Genomic DNA, 16,922 nt, shown 5'->3' with positions numbered 1-16,922 from the left:
ATGCCCCCCAAGCAAGAGTCTGCGGCAAATCCTTCCGAAGACAACCAAGCCTCGAAGAGCCCTTCTGCTGAGGTTGAAGAGACCGGTGATGTCGCTGAGAATTCAGCCTCGCAATCTCAAGAACCCGATCAGGAAACCCCTTCAGAAGGGCCGTTGGCAGACGGAAAAGATGATGACGCTGCGGCGAAAGCTCGTCAAAGAGCGGAACGATTCAAAGCTCTCAAAGCTCGCGCAGTAAGTGTTCCCGTGCGCCTTGCGATCGTCCTTTTTTTTTTTTTTTTTTTTTTTTTGCTGTTCCCAAATTTTGATCATTATATGCGGTATCTCTTTGGTTCATAAACTGACATCGAGCTAGAAATCCGGCGCCGAGCGCAACTTGAAAGAGACCGCCGCAGAGACGCAACGCCTAGCCACCGATCCATCGCTGCTGTCATCGGTATCTCGCAAGCATGCGTTTGCATCCCACAACCTATTGAAGGCTGATACGGAGGCCGCTGGAGAGGATTTTGAGCGGAAGCGTGCATGGGACTGGACAGTGGATGAGTCTGAGAAGTGGGATAAGCGGATGGACAAGAAACAACGTCATCGGGATGATGTCGCATTTAAGGACTACACTCAAGATGCACGAAAAGTGTACAAGAGACAGCTGCGGGAGCTGAAACCCAACCTGGAGGCATATGAGAGGGAGAAGATGTCCGCCATCGAGAAAGCCGCTGCTAACGGTGACCTTGAGATTGTGGAAACCAACGATGGTGAGATGATTGCTGTCGATAAGAACGGTTCATTTTACTCTACAGCAGACAGTGTTGGGTTTACTGAGAACAAGCCCGATCGAGCTGCCGTCGACAGACTCGTGGGAGACCTGAAGAAGGCCGAAGAGGTCCGCCTCAAGAAACGCAGGGACCGTCGCGGCGACGACGACGGTGATGTCACGTACATCAACGAGAAGAACAAGCAGTTCAACCAGAAATTGGGGCGCTTTTATAACAAGGTTTGTCTCCTACACAGATATTTTCCAGCTAGATCGCTAACCTTCTTCCAGTACACTACGGAAATTCGTGACAGTTTTGAACGCGGTACCATGATATGATTTGAATTAACGAAAACACCTATTGTACAGTGCCGGACTATGTATTATTTATCCAGCAGGGGCAGGTTAGCGGTTAGCAAATGCTTTGAGATTGCATCTTGATCATCCTCTGTCCTGAAATCGCTACCTTGTTCGCTATCGAAGGCATGATCCAAATATCTTCCGACTCCGAATCATATTTAGAGCATGCTCTTTCTCCATGCTTTGGTGGCCAGCGCTTCTATTTGCTTTATTTCAACAGCACCAAGCGTCGACTCGTCTTCCATTGCCTCAACCGTGGCTTCGCCCACGATATCTACCTGCAAAGGCTTATGCACCATTGCCCCGAGGAATCCAAGTCTGTTGCCCAGAAGCTCGTTGAACTGGGAACCAACGAGACCACCTAATGCTATCGGCAAAGTGAACTTTCTGCTCGAATCGTACATGAAAGGTGGGCGCATGAAGATACTTCGCAGTTCTGGGAGCGAGGAGGATATGGTTGTTTCGGCTTCTCTTTTGGTTGTGATATATCTGCTTGGAAGGATCGGGGCTCCGGAAGCAGCGGAAATGTATACAAAAGTTGGAACATGCTCGTTAGAGGATTCCTGTGCTAGTGCGATGGCTGCGTTTTGGCACAAGTTAGCTTTATGTCTCAAATAATTATCCATAGATTAGGGCATGCACAAACCTGAATCTCTGTTCATGAGCTCATAAGTCAATTGTCCATCTCTTTCTTTAGGCACCAACGGTTCCCCTGCATGTCTTCCAAGAGGATTTTGACTTCCCAACTTCGAGGAACTAAACGCCCTTTGGAGACCACTGACAATAGGCTCTCTGCCTTGTACCACCCCTTTGTAGTCGGCCTCCAAGAGGATTCCCATGCTGTGGACGACAGCATTGGCGCCGTTTAAGAAAGATTTGTATGTCTCCGGTTTCAACATATCCGCCTTAGCCCATTCTACAGAGCTTGCCCAGCTTGGCCGCTCGCGCGAGCTGGTGACCGCATCCCATCGCGGCTCTCCGGATCGACTGATACTTTAAGCGTGGAACGTTGACAGAATTGTATAGCATCGTACCTGAGAGATGTTACGTTCCACCCTCTAGCAACTGCCGATTTGCAAATTCTTGATCCTGTAAGGTTCCAGAAGTGGTGAGTATCGCGTAGAATAAGATAGCTTTTTTTTTTGGTCGCGGGATAGGCACAAACCTAAGAATCCATTTCCACCTGCAACCACAACCCTTTTAGAGGCCATCCTGAATAGATGTTGCTCAAACGCTGTATATTCCAATTATAATGCCCAATTATCTTAATAGCTCCTGCGTCGGTCTGCCCTAGGTTCGTCAAGAAGAATAAACCAAGCTCATATGAGCTCCTACTGGGGAGTGTCGTCATTGGTGCGATATTATCACGTGAACCATCGGCGATTCCAGGCCCGACATAGTTCTGTCGCAGCAAATGCCATCGAAACTATCTTATCGCATCGGTTTCGCCATCCACCGAGACTTTATTATTTTCAACCTACAAATACAATTTTAGTCTCTCTCAGGGTGTTGCTACGTCTAATCTAGCAATATGCCCTCTGCGACTGGTACAAAACGCGTCAGGGTTAGTGCAAGCCGAGGTTGCTGCTGAAAGGAGACCGAACTAATCACTTTCTATACAGGGAGTTTCAGTTTTCAGGCCATTTGGTATGCCATATATGCTCACATTTCACTATTTCCTCGTGAAATATACTAACAGTATCAGTTTTTGGCAGCGAGGCACAACCCTTTGATCCCGCGAAGAAACCACCCCACGTTCCTGCCGACCACACCCACCAGTGGCGCGTATTCGTCAAGGGAGTCAACGACGAAGACATCTCCTACTGGTTAAAGAAGGTTCAATTCAAGTTACACGAGACATACGCGCAGAATGTGCGTACAGTCGAGCAGCCGCCGTTCGAAGTGGTAGAGACCGGATGGGGTGAATTTGAGATTCAAGTTAAACTTTACTTCGTCCCTGAATCGACCGAGAAGCCCCAGACATTATGGCATAGTCTGAAACTACACCCATACGGCCCGGATGCGGAAGGGAGGAAGGAACGCCGGGAGGTAGTGATTAGCCAGAATTACGAGGAGATTGTATTCAACGAGCCTGTGGAGCAGTTCCATGACCTTCTCACTGGAGGATCTGCCACTGGTCAACAACAAAAGGGCAAAGGAGGAAAAAACGCCAAGCAGGCCTTACAACAACGCAATGCCAGGACAGCCGAGATTCCTTTCAACGAGACAGCCGACAACCCGTACAGCAGAACAACAGAAAACAAGGAGATAGATCGATTGGGAGAGGCCAACAAGACTGTGGAGCAGATGATCAAGGAGGAGAAGGAACGGCTCGTGGAACGTGAAAAGAAACTGGCCGAACTAAGAGAAAGCGAAGGAGTCCCCACCACCACCACGAAGAAGCGATAAATCCACTCTTCGATCAGTACTTTACACTGCTACGGACAGGCTTTACAATTCCTTTCCCACTGCATAAAATGGCGATATCACTGCGGCCAACACATGCCTGTATGGCAACAATCTCGCCTCCATCCGCGAAGACAATAATATTTTGTCTTCCTGAGCCACACCCTACATCGATACGTAAGAAAACATTTGGATTTTAGGGGAAGGACAATGTCTAGCAAATTGTTCGCGAATTTGCCATCTCGCGTCATACCGTTTGTTTGGTGGACACCTACTTGCGCTCCCCAACTTGTTGTACGAGGTTCATACTGGCTGAAGGGAACTAAAGGCTTTTTGACCAAGTCACGCATACAATAATAAGTGCGGCCATACCGACCTTGCAACTGGGGCTTTAGTATGCTGCTGTTGTTTAATCAGGATAGGGCAGCTGCCTATGGACCGACAATGAAAACATTTTTTTAATAAAAAACATTCATTTGATATAACTGCTTTGTGGAAAGGCATTCTACAGATGCTACACATCTATTTAATGATCGCTGCTGTTACACGTCAACAGGTCAACTGCAGTATGAGCTGCACGTGCAATGAAAGGCCCTGGAGTTTGACATTCTTTGTTGAGTGCATACAGCTGCCTTAGCCGTCAAGGGTAGAACCAGGCTGACTACTATCCAAACACATGCAATTGATTTTTGCTCGATTAAAAAAAAAAAAAAATTATATGGACCATTTTACTTGAACAGTTCTTTTCCTCCAGCTTATTACCTATCTTCGGTTATATTTATATACCTTCCATATAACATATCACTTTGCTTCATCTTTCCAATTTTTTAAAATTCCCTGTTATTAGCTTGCTAAGAGAGAATCGTGCAGCACTTGTCAATTTTCTACAACCGCAGTCTGAACATGTCAGACTTGCATTCTTCCGGGATTGGGCAAAGATTATACAGGATCAGGCCGGCTTCATTGCAGATGGCACCATGCTTCAAACCCTGACGTCGGTGATGCTTCGTTTGACGTAAACAACGCGCTGGCATGGGCATATCAGGCGTGACAGGCTTCAAAGAAGGATTTCAGAAATTCTGTCCGATTCATGTTCGTTCATTAAGAATGCTTGATTAAACTGGTTTCATTGGCACAGTCGCGCATTCGAAATGCATCTCAGCAGCCTCAGCTTTGAGAAAGTGTACCTTGTAAAGGCTGGTCTCTACTCGCAACTGCCACCATGCCCGTCCTAGTTTCCATGGATCGAACTACGAACCGATCATCGAGAACCTGAATGCTTACAGGTGGATCAATTGTGATAACAATGCGAGGTAACCTCTACCAAGGGCCCTCAAAAATCTACATATACTAGGATAATCCCTGGCTATCGCTATCCCAGTCGACCGGAACAACACACCATCGCAAAACTTGGTAGTACTTTAGTTGTGATAGATATAACAAAAGCAGTTCGTGGATTATGCTGGCTTACAGCCATGAAAGCCTATGTATTCAATAGATAATGCCACTTGCGTCACACAAGATGGAAATAAGATTTACAGCTCAGCCTAGTTGACGTCCAGACTACAGCATCGTGCTTTGGACAAAATATTCATCACGTAGATATACAAGGTCAGGATTAGTATTTTCCTTATATTATATAAAATATAAGCGGATCATATGTACTAGCTACTCTCGATATCGCATCTGATCAATACCTTATCTATTTATCTATTATCTTCTCCTGTCTTTTCCGATGTCGTAATTATATCCCGTCTTGAGATCCGTTCTCTCCGTCTCCAGATCCGCTTCCGCTTCCGTTTGACATACTCCTGACCGGGATCTAGTCCAGTTCGTCTCACTCAGCTGAAGAAGCAAATATATCTAAAGAAGCAAATATATCTAAAGAAGCAAATATGGCATTGTTTCCCCTCATTCCAAGAACCATACTGGCGGTGTGGTAAAGATCAATATCCTTGTAAAGTAATTCCTCCTGGACCATGTTGCTTTTGTCTAAATCGCTCGCAATCGGGCGTAAAAAGTACGGACGCGTGTGCACAAAGTCCAGTATCAGACAAGGAAGTTGATTCAATGGTTTGTAATTTGAAATCACTTTAGATTCAGCTAGTGCAAATTTGTATGTAATTGTTGTTTGAACTATGTACAGTGCCATGCTGCATCGTACGGGCCAGCTGGGCGAGCCAAGCTAATCTACGTACTTTTGCAACGAGGTCAATGCATCACTAAACAAAGAAACCAGAGTCATCATTAAACATGAGAAGAGGGTATTAGAAATTCGCTAATTCATCCAAAGTAATTGCCGATATCATGTGCTTTCAGTCTGCATAACTGGCTGCAGCCTTGGTCGTATCTCGAGTCTGCTTCAGGAACGGTATCAGGTCCGTCCCCCCCGTACCACAGACTCCTTTCTTACTCTTCTCGCTCAGGCCCTTCATCTGAGATGTAGCGGTAGCCAGATTGAGTTTCCCGGGTAGGTGGTTCGAGGGTTGAGTTCTCGCGGCCATGATAATGTATCGTGATACCAACTGAATGTGCTTGTCTCGGAACTGCCCCAACGCCATGATTGCCCCATTGTATGCATCTCTCACGGATGAATCCGATTTGTGGCTCATTGCATACGAACGAACATTGGATAGCCGGGTCAGCATTTCTAGGAACCGTCGATGGGGGCCTGGCATGTAATTTCGCATATCCTGCAGATCAAAGATCGTCAGTACTTATTTCACTAGAAAGATCACTAGAAAGAGCCATTACAAATGATTACCTGTATGTATCCAGTTTTGCCTTGCGACTGAGAACTGCTGTTGGGCTTGGTCTCCCCTGTGGCCGAGTGCTCTACCCCCAGAAAGATATCAAATGTTTGAATCAAAGAGCTTTGCGCATTGCTGCCCCCACTGTATTGATGCCATTTACCCTTCCCTTCTCCTTGGTCGTAGAAAACCCCGTTTGGTAATCCAGCCGTGGCCATATTTTTGCTCCCGGCGAGGAAAGGGCGAATTTGGTGAAAGAAAGCTGATGGCTTGCACTTTTCGTACATCCGCTCCAGAATCCGACCAAGTTCATGGAGACCATCGCTAAGTTGATTGAGAGCGGTTATCACACCTTTAGCATTGTTGATATTGGAAGCATGAATTGCTTGAAGCATGAGGGGAATCAGCTTTGCCCCTCTTGCTTCAATTGCAACGGAGACCATAAAAAACCATTCCTCATCCTTGGTTCCCGTGAAGGAGGTGTTCACCGTCAGACTGTCTGGGTCGGTGATATCTGGGTCGCGGGACTGGATGTTATAATTCCAAAGACTAAGGGCAATGTACGTAGCACATGGTGGAAGTTCCAAATATGACGAAATCTCGAGAAACGGACATGAAATGGATGGCGGTAGTATCTTTGCAAAATTAGTCAATGGAGATCTAGCGGTGGTGTAAAGGAGAACATACATCTTTCGGCTTTTCGCCTCCCCAGATATAGGCGTGAGTGAGATATGCCAGGATAACATAGGCTCTTCTCCATTCTGGCTCTCCTTGTAGCTTCGAAGTTGAGAGAATAGGGAGATTGTCGACTGTCTGCCTTATACTCCCCGATTGGATGCGTTCTGGCAAATCATGGACTGCGTCTTCCCATGGCGAGTAGTAAGGGTCTGGCATCTTCCGCAGAGGAAGAGCATCGGGAAGGAACCCATTCTCAGAGGAAACCCGGTATTGTTCGAGATCGGTATCTAGAGTTTGCCGCATGGCGAAGACCGAATAAAGCGGACGTACTAGGTCTTGTACATAAACAGACAATTTCTCGAGAGAGACTGACGATAACAGATACATAGCCATAATGATGATGATGAAGAAGGAGAAACATGAAAGCAAAAGAAATCGGTGTTATTTATGTGCGGTCAGTTGTTGATCATGAGAATGAAAGCCCATTCACCGGAAGGAGCCGGTCTCAACCCGCTTCCGCCTGAAATATTGCAGCCCAGGAACCCAAAAAAAGCTTCCATTCCCCACTGGGTCTATAGTCGATAGTATCTGTATTGTTTTAATTTCCGGGACAGATTGGCGACTGTGTAAGTGCAGCGATGTATTAACGATAGCATCATGCAGCTTGGGACGGCTTCCTGGACCGTGGAATCCAGTTCCGGAAATAGATGTGAATAGACTTTCGATATACCAGAGATCTTCATCTCGCAGGCTCACCAAGCAGGATGAAGTATCCTGTGGTCCTGGTCGTGCTGCAATCTGTTGTACCACCAGGATCGTGAGGCGGAAGCGGAAGCGGAAGCCCATCCGAATGGCGCCTTCCAAGATCAGATGAACGGAGGAAGCATCCGTTGTGCAACGCCAACAAACGAACTGTCTATAAATATCAGTGAAAAACCGTACTTCATCTGAGTTCCAGGCGGACTTTGTTTTCCTTTTATTCATAGCTTTTCGTTTTCCAACAAAATCACCATGAGGGACCCATGTGCCATCTCTAACGGACTCGAGTCATTCCCAGCAGAGGCGGATACGAGGGAATATGCCGCTTCTCTTGACGCTACAGATCCGCTGCGGGGATTTCGTGAGAAATTCATTATCCCCTCCAAGGCCAATATTGTTTCAAAAAAACTGGCGAAGCCTGGTTGGTGTTTTTGCTGTTTCTTGCTTGTATGGCCCTAACTTGGTTATAGGGCTTTCACCAGAGCCATGTATCTACTTCTGCGGCAACTCTCTCGGCATCCAGCCCAAAGCTACTGCAAAATATCTTGAAGCACACCTGGACACATGGTCATCGATAGGTGTTGGCGGCCATTTCACCGATATCGAGGACTCCCCGCTCAAGCAGTGGCAGTTACTGGCAGAGCAAGCGGCCGAATCCATGTCGAAGATCGTCGGAGCAGCTTCAGAGGAGGTTGCAGCAATGGGAACGCTGACTATGAACCTTCATCTCCTGCTTGCAAGCTTCTATAAGCCAACCGCAACAAAACACAAGATTTTGATGGACTGGAAAGCATTCCCTAGTGACCACGTATGTTCCACGCAGCTAAACCAACCTAGGACCTGTGAAATGACGTGGAAGCTAATACTGAAACAGTATGCCATCGAATCCCATATTGCCTGGCATGAACTGGATCCGAAGCAGTCTATGGTGCTCATTGGTCCAGATGAAGGAGAGTCTGAAATTTCAACAGAGAAAATCCTGCGGTATATCGACGAACACGCTGCTGAAGCAGCCCTCATCCTACTCCCAGGTATTCAGTATTATACCGGCCAGCTTTTTGATATCAAGAAAATCACCGAGTACGCTCAGTCTCGTAACCTCACAGTCGGATGGGATTTGGCCCATGCATATGCAAATGTTGAGCTGAAGCTACATGAGTGGAATGTTGACTTCGCTGCCTGGTGCACATACAAGTATGGAAACTCTGGACCTGGCGGAATGGGGGGCCTTTTCGTACACGAAAGACATGGCCAAGTTGATTATAGCGAAGGGGAGGATGTCCCAAAATTCCGACATCGCTTGACGGGATGGTATGGCGGGGACAGATCGGTGAGGTTCAAGATGGATAACAGTAAGTCTTCCTCGAAAGCCCAGATTTAGGGAATTTTCACTCATTCAATACGTGCTGACATAGTGAACAGAGTTCAAGCCTATCCCTGGAGCAGGGGGTTTCCAACTGTCCAATCCTTCGGCAATTGACCTTACATCACTCTGTGCTGCTTTATCTGTTTTTGATGAAACATCCATGACTGATATCCGCAAGAAATCAGTCAAGCTGACAGCATATCTTGAACATCTGTTGTTGAAGGATACCACTGACGAAACACGTCAGTTTGACATTATCACACCATCGAATCCTGAGGCTAGAGGAGCCCAGTTGAGTCTGCTACTCAAGCCTGGATTGTTACAACAAGTATCCCAGAGATTGCAAGAGTTTGGCATAGTATGCGACAAGCGTGAACCAGGCGTTGTTCGCGTTGCTCCCGCTCCATTGTATAACACGTTCACAGAGGTATGGACATTTGTGGAGCAGCTCAAAGCGGCCCTCAACTGAGGGTCTTGTGTGACCAAGAAATTGGATTTTATCATAATATAGTATAATGATGCAGATGAATATTTGAATTTGCCTGAAGTTCGGAGATGATGATGGTATTGTAAAAAAACGATCGCTGGGATAGTAGACTTTCGGTTCAAACACTCAGTTCTCAGAGGAAACTTCATAACGACCCAAACAAAAATGAGGCTCATCATGTTATAACGGTTATGGAAACTGTTTAGATATTAGCTTTGTCGTCGGAAAGGGCCTCATATGTGATAAAGAATCAGCGTAACCTAAAACTCACCGGATCCATATCAAGCCCCGATTTAAAAATTCCCGACGCCTTCTCGAATATCTCCGCCCCGAAGAAATTCTTGTCCCTGGGAGAAGAAATTCTCCGCGAGTATTGAGAATTCATCGTTCAGCATATCCAAAGGTCTCGGAGACGCTCCTGGATCAATAGAGCAATCTGGCTCGGCAGGAATGGGTGTATCAAGGTTATATCCGTGAAACTGGGATTGCGGCTGTCTCTGTTGCAAGTTAAGCCGAGTTGGCTCTGGCAAGGGGGATGTCTGTGAAACTTCGGCAGCGAATGCGTGTGGGCCCGAGTAAAGCGTATCGCCGAAGAGTCGACGAGCAGAATCGGCGTCACTGTTGGAAGAGTATTCTAGAATTTCCCAGAAACGCGACAGATCAATAAGTAGGCTTTTGTTCTGAGCCCCTGGGTCAGGCTGGTAGGATGCTGAAACAGCACCTTCTAAGCTTTGTAGCCTGTCGGCCTGTGGAGTAGTTTTGTCTGTTAGCAATATTCCCCTGAACGCGTATGGCTTAGATATTTGTATCATACCAGTCGTGCCATGTGAGGCCATTTCTGTCCAAGTTTTTGAACAAACCGAACGCATTTGGAGAAGCGGTCTTGCTTTTGCTGTCGAATCGTGAGGTCTTCTGTAAAGCTAAGTTGTAGTTCTATAGTGGCAACGACCGCTGCACTATATCCCAGAATGGGATCTGATACCATGAAGGATTTCTCTTCGAAGTAATCGATGAAGTAGACGATCCAAGTTGTATGTGACGAAATCAGATCAGAAGTATGTTGTAGAAAGATTTCGGGAATTGTACTTCGAAAGTTCCGCAAACTTAACGAGAGAAGGAGTGGATGGTTTAAAAGACATAAGATCGTATGGTATAAGAATTGATTGAGAAACCATGGGCCCCAATATCCCCTATTAGCTTGAAGCTCTTCAGGTGTCTTGTTGCCCAGGTTCGCAGGCTTGAATCGATGAGTGTAAGGCATGCGCGTCTCCATGTCCATTTGTGAAGTTATTATTTTGGAGTATTCGGATTGTGAAGACCATGGCGGTATGTTGCTTGGCTTTCCGTGACGTCGTACATATCTTGCCGTTTTTGCGAAGACTTCGCTAAGTATAATCACATAAGCGACGATACCTTGATCCTGCATGTCACTGGATCTAGTTCCGTCAATTGAGCCGTCTGGCGAAAACGGCTGTGGGGGCCTTTCGGGGCTTTCTGGATACGGCGGGAAACCCCCATCTGGGAAGTCAAGGTTGGTGAATTCACCACCATGGAGACGTTTCAGGAGGCAGATACTCCAGAAACACCTCTTGCGTTCCTCACGGATGATTGAGGACAACGCATTATGGGATTCTGAGCCGAGACGAGCACACTGTGCCAGGTTCATTGCCAGGCTGCTATGGATACTTGAGCGATGCGTATTTCCATCTTCATAATGAGGGTTCAAGTTAGCGATATGGTACTCCTTCAATTTATGGATCCTTTCTCTTACTCGTGAAATCTACCAGGCTCAAAAGACAAAGGCATTGGAGAGTCGAAAGCTCAACAGGCCCTTCTGAGATTCTCCTCGTGACTAACCCTCTAGCAACTTCGGCGTACCCATTGACAGTATTAACGAGGTCTGCTGTATCTCTGTAGGAATAATCCGAGAATCGAATGCTTAAAGCAAGAATAGCATAGATGATTTCAGGGTCACGACTACCAAGAGTGCCGAGAAAGCTGTCTCGGTGAAATAGTGGAAGAGGTTGAGAGTCACAATAGATCAAATATAACTCAGCGATGGATTGTACTTTCTCCCACGGTGGAAGTGGAGTGGGTGAGTTCAATGCGAATGGTACGTGAGAGGAATTTATAGCAGCTGGTTGAAGAGGGCTCAGTTGCCGTTGCTCAGGTTGTGAGATATTTCGTCTGAGTTATAAATCAGCCATCTTTGCAATGCCATCACATATCGCTGAAGGTTCAATTACCCCAAGGCATCGAGGACTTGTCCCATTTTAGCCTCAAGACTTCCCATACGATCCTCCTGTATCGAAGGTTAGCTTGATACCAGTACTAATTGCAGTATAGAATGGCAGCTAGGCCTACTAGGGTCTGAGATATTCGAATCTCTGGGGTAGTCGTCCCATGAATTGGTTCTCCCAGAGCAGGACTCGCCGCCGACCTGCGTCGTTCTTCAGCGTACGCGCATCTTTGCCGTAAACGTTCACAGAGAGAGCAGATTGGTTGCTCCCCCGGACATTTTGCCTTTTTGCGCCTTCAAAAAGGTGAGCAAACTGTACGCAGACAAAGCAGTACGGAATGAGGCTGACCTGCATGGCTCACATGCTTGCCGCACCCGTTTGGCCGGCCGCTCAGATGTTCGATCCATCAATTTATAGTCTATAAGAAAGACAGTATTAAGTAGGCTATACAGTTGATATAGCCATCCTGAGTTATATTAGTACGATAAGAGAGATCTTTGCTATTTTCGTACCAACGCACCTATGTGTGGCCGCCGTCCTCGAGTGCTTTTCACCTGGATAGTCACCCAGACACTACCCAGACTGCGGAAACGGTTAATAAATGGCACAGGAGCTGATAAACCCTGGATGATGGCTAGTGAACCATATAGGTGTTGATGTCACTGGTTTACGTCCCAAGTTTATTGTCGATAAAGGAAACCAGAAGTAGTCGGCTGACTAAGCCATGAGGGGAATTTTTTGATAGAGCAGGCTTAACCATGAATTCTGGGAATTAACTTGAATTCGTTTCTTTATAATTATGATCTAAGGCCGGGATGCAATCTTTGCAAATCATCTTTCTCTACGTGGTGAAGATAAAGACCTACCTAGAGCAGTACACGCCGCATCTACCCGTGAAAGCGAGTGCATGCCACATTTCAATACCCACGTACCAAAGGAGATAATCGCATATTCTAATATTCAAAATGATAGAAGGGCTAAAATAATAGAAGGGTTTGCAGTAGACATTTCCCTGCTAGGAGGCCCTATCAATCCGTCATGAACCCCATTGCATGGAGGCAAGATAGTGGGCTGTAGCAACGTATACCGCGCGAACTTCGGAATACAGCAGGTTGTATAAAATAGGCACTTGTAAGGTTTAATGCGCGGAAATTTGAACAAGGCAAGGATTCTCTCATTGGCGCCCTGGCTTATCTTATATACAGCGTCCAAACATCTTGTGTTCCTCTCCGTCTAACCCATCATTGGAATAGAAATACACCGCCAACGGAATCCTATAGACGCTGTGTCGTATGATGCAACAAGAATAGATCGGGCGAGAAATGATCTAGTTCGTTTAGAACCAGGTCTTGTAGCCCTGTTTGAGGTATTAGTATATTATTGCATGCGCAGACCGAGACATGGGGGTGGGGGAATCAATGGTCAGGAGGGGGTACTGACGAAGACCATACGGCCCATGGCGTAGGTGGTAGCTATTATAGAGTTAGCTCTTCCGTTATCGCAGAAGTATCCAGTAGAAGAAGACTCACCGGCACCCAAGCCGTAAACCGAGAGGAGGTAGGGGTACAAGAGGTAGCCACTGCGCTCAGTCTTCAAAGCATAACAATCTCAATGTTAGGTCCTTCCAATATCGAGTCGATAATCGGGTCGACTTATAGGGGCCAACTGACCTTCCACCATTGACGCTTTCCGTCGTGGTTCTGGAACAGACGCTGGTAGTAAGGGACACGGTTCTCGCGGAACATGAATCTATAAATCCGGGAGACACAGTCAGTCACAGATTCAATATATTATCAATGTTCATAGGCGCGAAGCGTCATCAATTGACTGGCAAAAATTGCACCGGCAACTCGAAGGATGATCGGCCTGAAACCGGAACTGTGCGAGGGGGAATTGGCGAGAATTGCATAGGAAAGACATACCCAGCGAGGCGGGGGGCGGTGCGGAACATTTTGACGGTGGGAGGATGCGAAAAGAGAGGCTGCTGGAGAGGCAAGAGAGGCAATGGGAGGAAGAGATGCTGGCAACGCTCAAGTCGATGTCGTGAAGTGTGGATCCGGATGGGAGCTGCAACTTCAACGTCATGTGACCTTCCTCGTTCTTCCGCCTTTCACAGCGAGTGCTTAATAACATTCACGTGATTTATACATAGTCTAGTCCTGATAGGGTTAGCGTATATCCCGTCGCCGTCATCCCAAAAAAGTGTCCGCGGCGACGAAATGTGAAGAGAGATGGACAGACGGCCATTCTTTTTGCTTTTGATTTGCTACACGAACCCAATGGGATATTGTTTATTCCTGTCAAAGACCGGATGAGAAGGATGGTCAGCTTTCAACTCGCCTCTTCCGTGTTCCCCTCTTCTCAAGACTCATGCGACCGGCTCTTCTTCGATTATTGAAGAGGCCATCCGCTGTCTCGGTTCTCGACTCTCTGATATCCACGCCCGTTGGAATCGAGCATCTGGAGTCTAGATACGAATGCCTACGGTGCAGCTCGCGGAAAATACATCAAAACGCAGTTATCAAGGAAATCGAACCAGAATTACCCGCTCGCAGGAAGCCTGCATGTCAACCCCAGGCACCGGCCGACCGGTCCTTCAGCTTCCGTGTCCATGACATAGATTCTTCGCCAAACAACGCAACGGACAATAAGACGCGTACCCGGAAATCTTCACGAACCCGAACAACTGCCGTTGCTGGAAATTTGGCAGATGGCCTGGGGTTGCAGCCAGAGAAACTAGAGTTTGAGTCGGATGTTGGACATACAAATGACTTTGGAACTCGCTTAGTGGATCATCCACTTCATCAATATGATTTCGCTCTTTGGGAAGAGCTTCTTCGCTATCGACAACGACATTACGGGGATAAAGGGACATTGGATATATGGGAGGGTTTGTCTGTCCGCGTGGATTCAGTGCAGTTTCCTGTCCACGGCGAAGGGGCAGATCTCTTTTGGAGAAGCTTTGTGAGTGTAGGACTGAAACGGGAGGTTTTTATGGAAGAACTAGCGGCCCATGCACTCGATATATGGAAACAAACAGGTAAACGCTGGGACAAGTTTTATGAGAGTGTGGTGGGAGGGTATCTAGAACGTGGTATGGTTCAGCAGGCAGTTGAGTGGCACAAGAAGCTCCAACATCCTCATTTGGCCCATGCAAATGATATATTGCGCATCTTGGAACCGGCTGCCTCCCTTCCGTTCCATCGCATTGTCAATAGCGCCGTACTGGCCAAGGAAAAGAGGAGACCAGATATGTCCCCGGGTGTGCGAGCTTTCCAGCATATATGTCAAACCGTTGAAGGCCACCAAATATATGGATCTGTTATCTCGACTCTACTACAACATGGCAACGCTGATGACGCACTGTCGATGCATTTGTTTCTTGTTGAACGAAATGACCACCCACATACCTATGAGGATATGCAGCCATTGTTCGAATACGTCAAGGAATATGAACCATGGTATTATTTCAAGGAGCTAAGAAAGTATTCCAAACATCGATTCGGGATTCAGACCAACCCCAGCGACTTGGATACAATGACAACAAAGACACAGCCAAGCGTGAATGCGGAATCTTGGCCGGAGGAAAAGCCTTTCAAGGATGAATTTGGGGCTCGACTATTCGCCACTAATGCATTCAATTTCGAAATGATTTTAGCGGGGCTAAAGATGTTTGGAGTGCCAGCAATTGGACCGCAGTCACTGCGTGAGATGGCTGCTAGAGCCGATGGAGCCCAGGATATACTGGACAAACTCCAAATGCTCCAGAAAGCTGGCATCGCGTCGGGAAATACTGTGTTTGCACGACTTATCCGCAAGCTTGCCACAGAGAACCGAGAAATTCTTCTGTCCGATTTACTTCGCAGTGATCAGCACCCAGAGGTGCTCGAAGATGCATCCATGCAAGAATCACTCTTGGTATCACATTACTTAACTCGTGACTGGCGCCAGTACAACATGACTTTGGCTATTCTCGCAGAGCTTTCTGAAGAAGGGCCTCAGTTGTTCAACATCCATTTTCGGAAACATATTGCAGCTGGTGAATGGATTTTTGCAACCAAAGTAGTGGATCAAATGGCCCTGCAAGGCAAGACTTTGACCAAGGACAGCGTGGATTTCATGGTCGAGCATGCCCTCACCCCGCGCAGAAGAGGTATAGGTCCAGTTACAGGACCCGGGCTCAATCCCATCGCAGAAGTGACATTTGTTTTTCGGGTTCTACAACGTGTTGTCCCCATGGGTATAATTGTGCCCTCTGAGATATGGGTCGAATTGCTAAAGCGACTGGGAATGACCAACCATTGGGATGAGCTTCGAGAGTGCTGCCTGTGGCTTGTCCGACACTATTCGTCCTCGGCAAACCAGGCTCGTGTTCCCTGGACTGTTTCCTCATCCAAGGATAGGTCTCGGGCTGAAAAGAACGCACTATCTCGACCTCGTGGCAGTCGCGTCCTTGACAGCATTTTTCCCCCGTGGATGCAGGGTGCCATTGTTGCATGGGGATTCAAGATGCGAGTCTCACCTAAACTTGATAAGGTGTACAATCATCCTGAGGTAGCAGGGGAGAACCTAGTTATTTGGGTGAGAGGGCTGGTCCTTCTCCGTGAGATGGAGAAGAATGGGCTTCACCTGTCGGAGGAAAGGATTCGTTGGAGTTGCCGACTCCGCTTGGCCACTCTCTTTTCACGGCCTCGACTTTCCAGCCGAATTCAGAACCGCATGCTGCGACGCGAGAATCCCTACGATGTGAGACGGGTCATTAACGATATAGTCCGTGTCTGGGGAGAACCATCATTGTTCCAGGGCGAAGAAGATACCGACCAATATGGACTGGTGAATCCTCGATGGTCGGCATCTTCTGTACAGCGATACCAGCGCATGTTGTCGGAATTAGCCAACATTCGCAGAGTGAAATACCGTAACAGGCGGCGTGTATTATAGAGCATAGAATGTATTATAACGATACCATATATAATTATCAATGAGTTCACTAGATCTCTGTATGTGTGTCCTCCCTACAGGCTGCTACTTGTAGGTACATGCAAGATGGTTGCCAAATGCGACCGTGCGGGCGCATCCCGGGGCAACGCCAACAAAACACGCGTCAACCATGGTTGGCTGAGCC

At 47.2% G+C, this 16,922-nt stretch overlaps 8 protein-coding genes across 8 annotated transcripts; 4 read left to right on the top strand and 4 right to left on the bottom strand.

Annotated features, from left to right (window-relative positions):
* ASPWEDRAFT_166823 (pre-mRNA-splicing factor SYF2) lies at window positions 1-1,090 on the top strand (the record flags this gene model as incomplete). The annotated part of the gene is made up of 3 exons (XM_040830059.1): window positions 1-234; window positions 356-991; window positions 1,043-1,090. The coding sequence occupies 3 exons, from the start codon at window positions 1-3 to the stop codon at window positions 1,088-1,090; spliced, it is 918 nt and encodes a 305-aa protein (XP_040694437.1).
* Window positions 1,091-1,269: 179 nt separating this feature from the next.
* On the bottom strand, window positions 1,270-2,322 carry horA (ubiquinone biosynthesis protein COQ11; the record flags this gene model as incomplete). The annotated part of the gene is made up of 4 exons (XM_040832411.1): window positions 1,270-1,691; window positions 1,758-2,098; window positions 2,146-2,200; window positions 2,277-2,322. The coding sequence occupies 4 exons, from the start codon at window positions 2,320-2,322 to the stop codon at window positions 1,270-1,272; spliced, it is 864 nt and encodes a 287-aa protein (XP_040694436.1).
* Window positions 2,323-2,642: 320 nt separating this feature from the next.
* yaf9 (YEATS domain-containing protein YAF9) lies at window positions 2,643-3,520 on the top strand (the record flags this gene model as incomplete). The annotated part of the gene is made up of 3 exons (XM_040827369.1): window positions 2,643-2,675; window positions 2,734-2,758; window positions 2,817-3,520. 3 exons carry the CDS (start codon window positions 2,643-2,645, stop codon window positions 3,518-3,520), a joined length of 762 nt encoding a protein of 253 aa, XP_040694435.1.
* A 2,312-nt stretch (window positions 3,521-5,832) lies between these two features.
* Window positions 5,833-7,248, bottom strand: ASPWEDRAFT_47526 (indoleamine 2,3-dioxygenase; the record flags this gene model as incomplete). The annotated part of the gene is made up of 3 exons (XM_040836979.1): window positions 5,833-6,210; window positions 6,282-6,902; window positions 6,955-7,248. The coding sequence occupies 3 exons, from the start codon at window positions 7,246-7,248 to the stop codon at window positions 5,833-5,835; spliced, it is 1,293 nt and encodes a 430-aa protein (XP_040694434.1).
* A 708-nt stretch (window positions 7,249-7,956) lies between these two features.
* On the top strand, window positions 7,957-9,539 carry ASPWEDRAFT_22907 (uncharacterized protein; the record flags this gene model as incomplete). The annotated part of the gene is made up of 4 exons (XM_040832410.1): window positions 7,957-8,125; window positions 8,175-8,512; window positions 8,579-9,056; window positions 9,127-9,539. The coding sequence occupies 4 exons, from the start codon at window positions 7,957-7,959 to the stop codon at window positions 9,537-9,539; spliced, it is 1,398 nt and encodes a 465-aa protein (XP_040694433.1).
* A 311-nt stretch (window positions 9,540-9,850) lies between these two features.
* ASPWEDRAFT_100763 (putative C6 transcription factor) lies at window positions 9,851-12,204 on the bottom strand (the record flags this gene model as incomplete). Its single annotated transcript, XM_040827328.1, has 6 exons — window positions 9,851-10,303; window positions 10,372-11,264; window positions 11,329-11,744; window positions 11,804-11,859; window positions 11,922-12,090; window positions 12,146-12,204. 6 exons carry the CDS (start codon window positions 12,202-12,204, stop codon window positions 9,851-9,853), a joined length of 2,046 nt encoding a protein of 681 aa, XP_040694432.1.
* A 590-nt stretch (window positions 12,205-12,794) lies between these two features.
* On the bottom strand, window positions 12,795-13,554 carry ASPWEDRAFT_34219 (cytochrome c oxidase subunit 7). The gene is made up of 4 exons (XM_040833950.1): window positions 13,468-13,554; window positions 13,327-13,387; window positions 13,238-13,269; window positions 12,795-13,154 (listed from the first exon to the last, which is right to left on the bottom strand). The coding sequence occupies exons 1-4, from the start codon at window positions 13,540-13,542 to the stop codon at window positions 13,134-13,136; spliced, it is 189 nt and encodes a 62-aa protein (XP_040694431.1). The 5' UTR covers window positions 13,543-13,554; the 3' UTR covers window positions 12,795-13,133.
* Window positions 13,555-14,020: 466 nt separating this feature from the next.
* On the top strand, window positions 14,021-16,785 carry ASPWEDRAFT_34217 (uncharacterized protein). The gene has a single exon (XM_040833949.1). It carries the CDS (start codon window positions 14,168-14,170, stop codon window positions 16,736-16,738), a length of 2,571 nt encoding a protein of 856 aa, XP_040694430.1. The 5' UTR covers window positions 14,021-14,167; the 3' UTR covers window positions 16,739-16,785.
* The last annotated feature ends 137 nt before the right edge of the window (window positions 16,786-16,922 follow it).

Source organism: Aspergillus wentii (genome assembly GCF_001890725.1).
Source record: "Aspergillus wentii DTO 134E9 unplaced genomic scaffold ASPWEscaffold_1, whole genome shotgun sequence".
Taxonomy (NCBI): domain Eukaryota; kingdom Fungi; phylum Ascomycota; class Eurotiomycetes; order Eurotiales; family Aspergillaceae; genus Aspergillus; species Aspergillus wentii.
The sequence above is the reverse complement of the archived record's forward strand: the minus strand, read 5'-3'. Positions and strand labels throughout refer to the sequence as shown.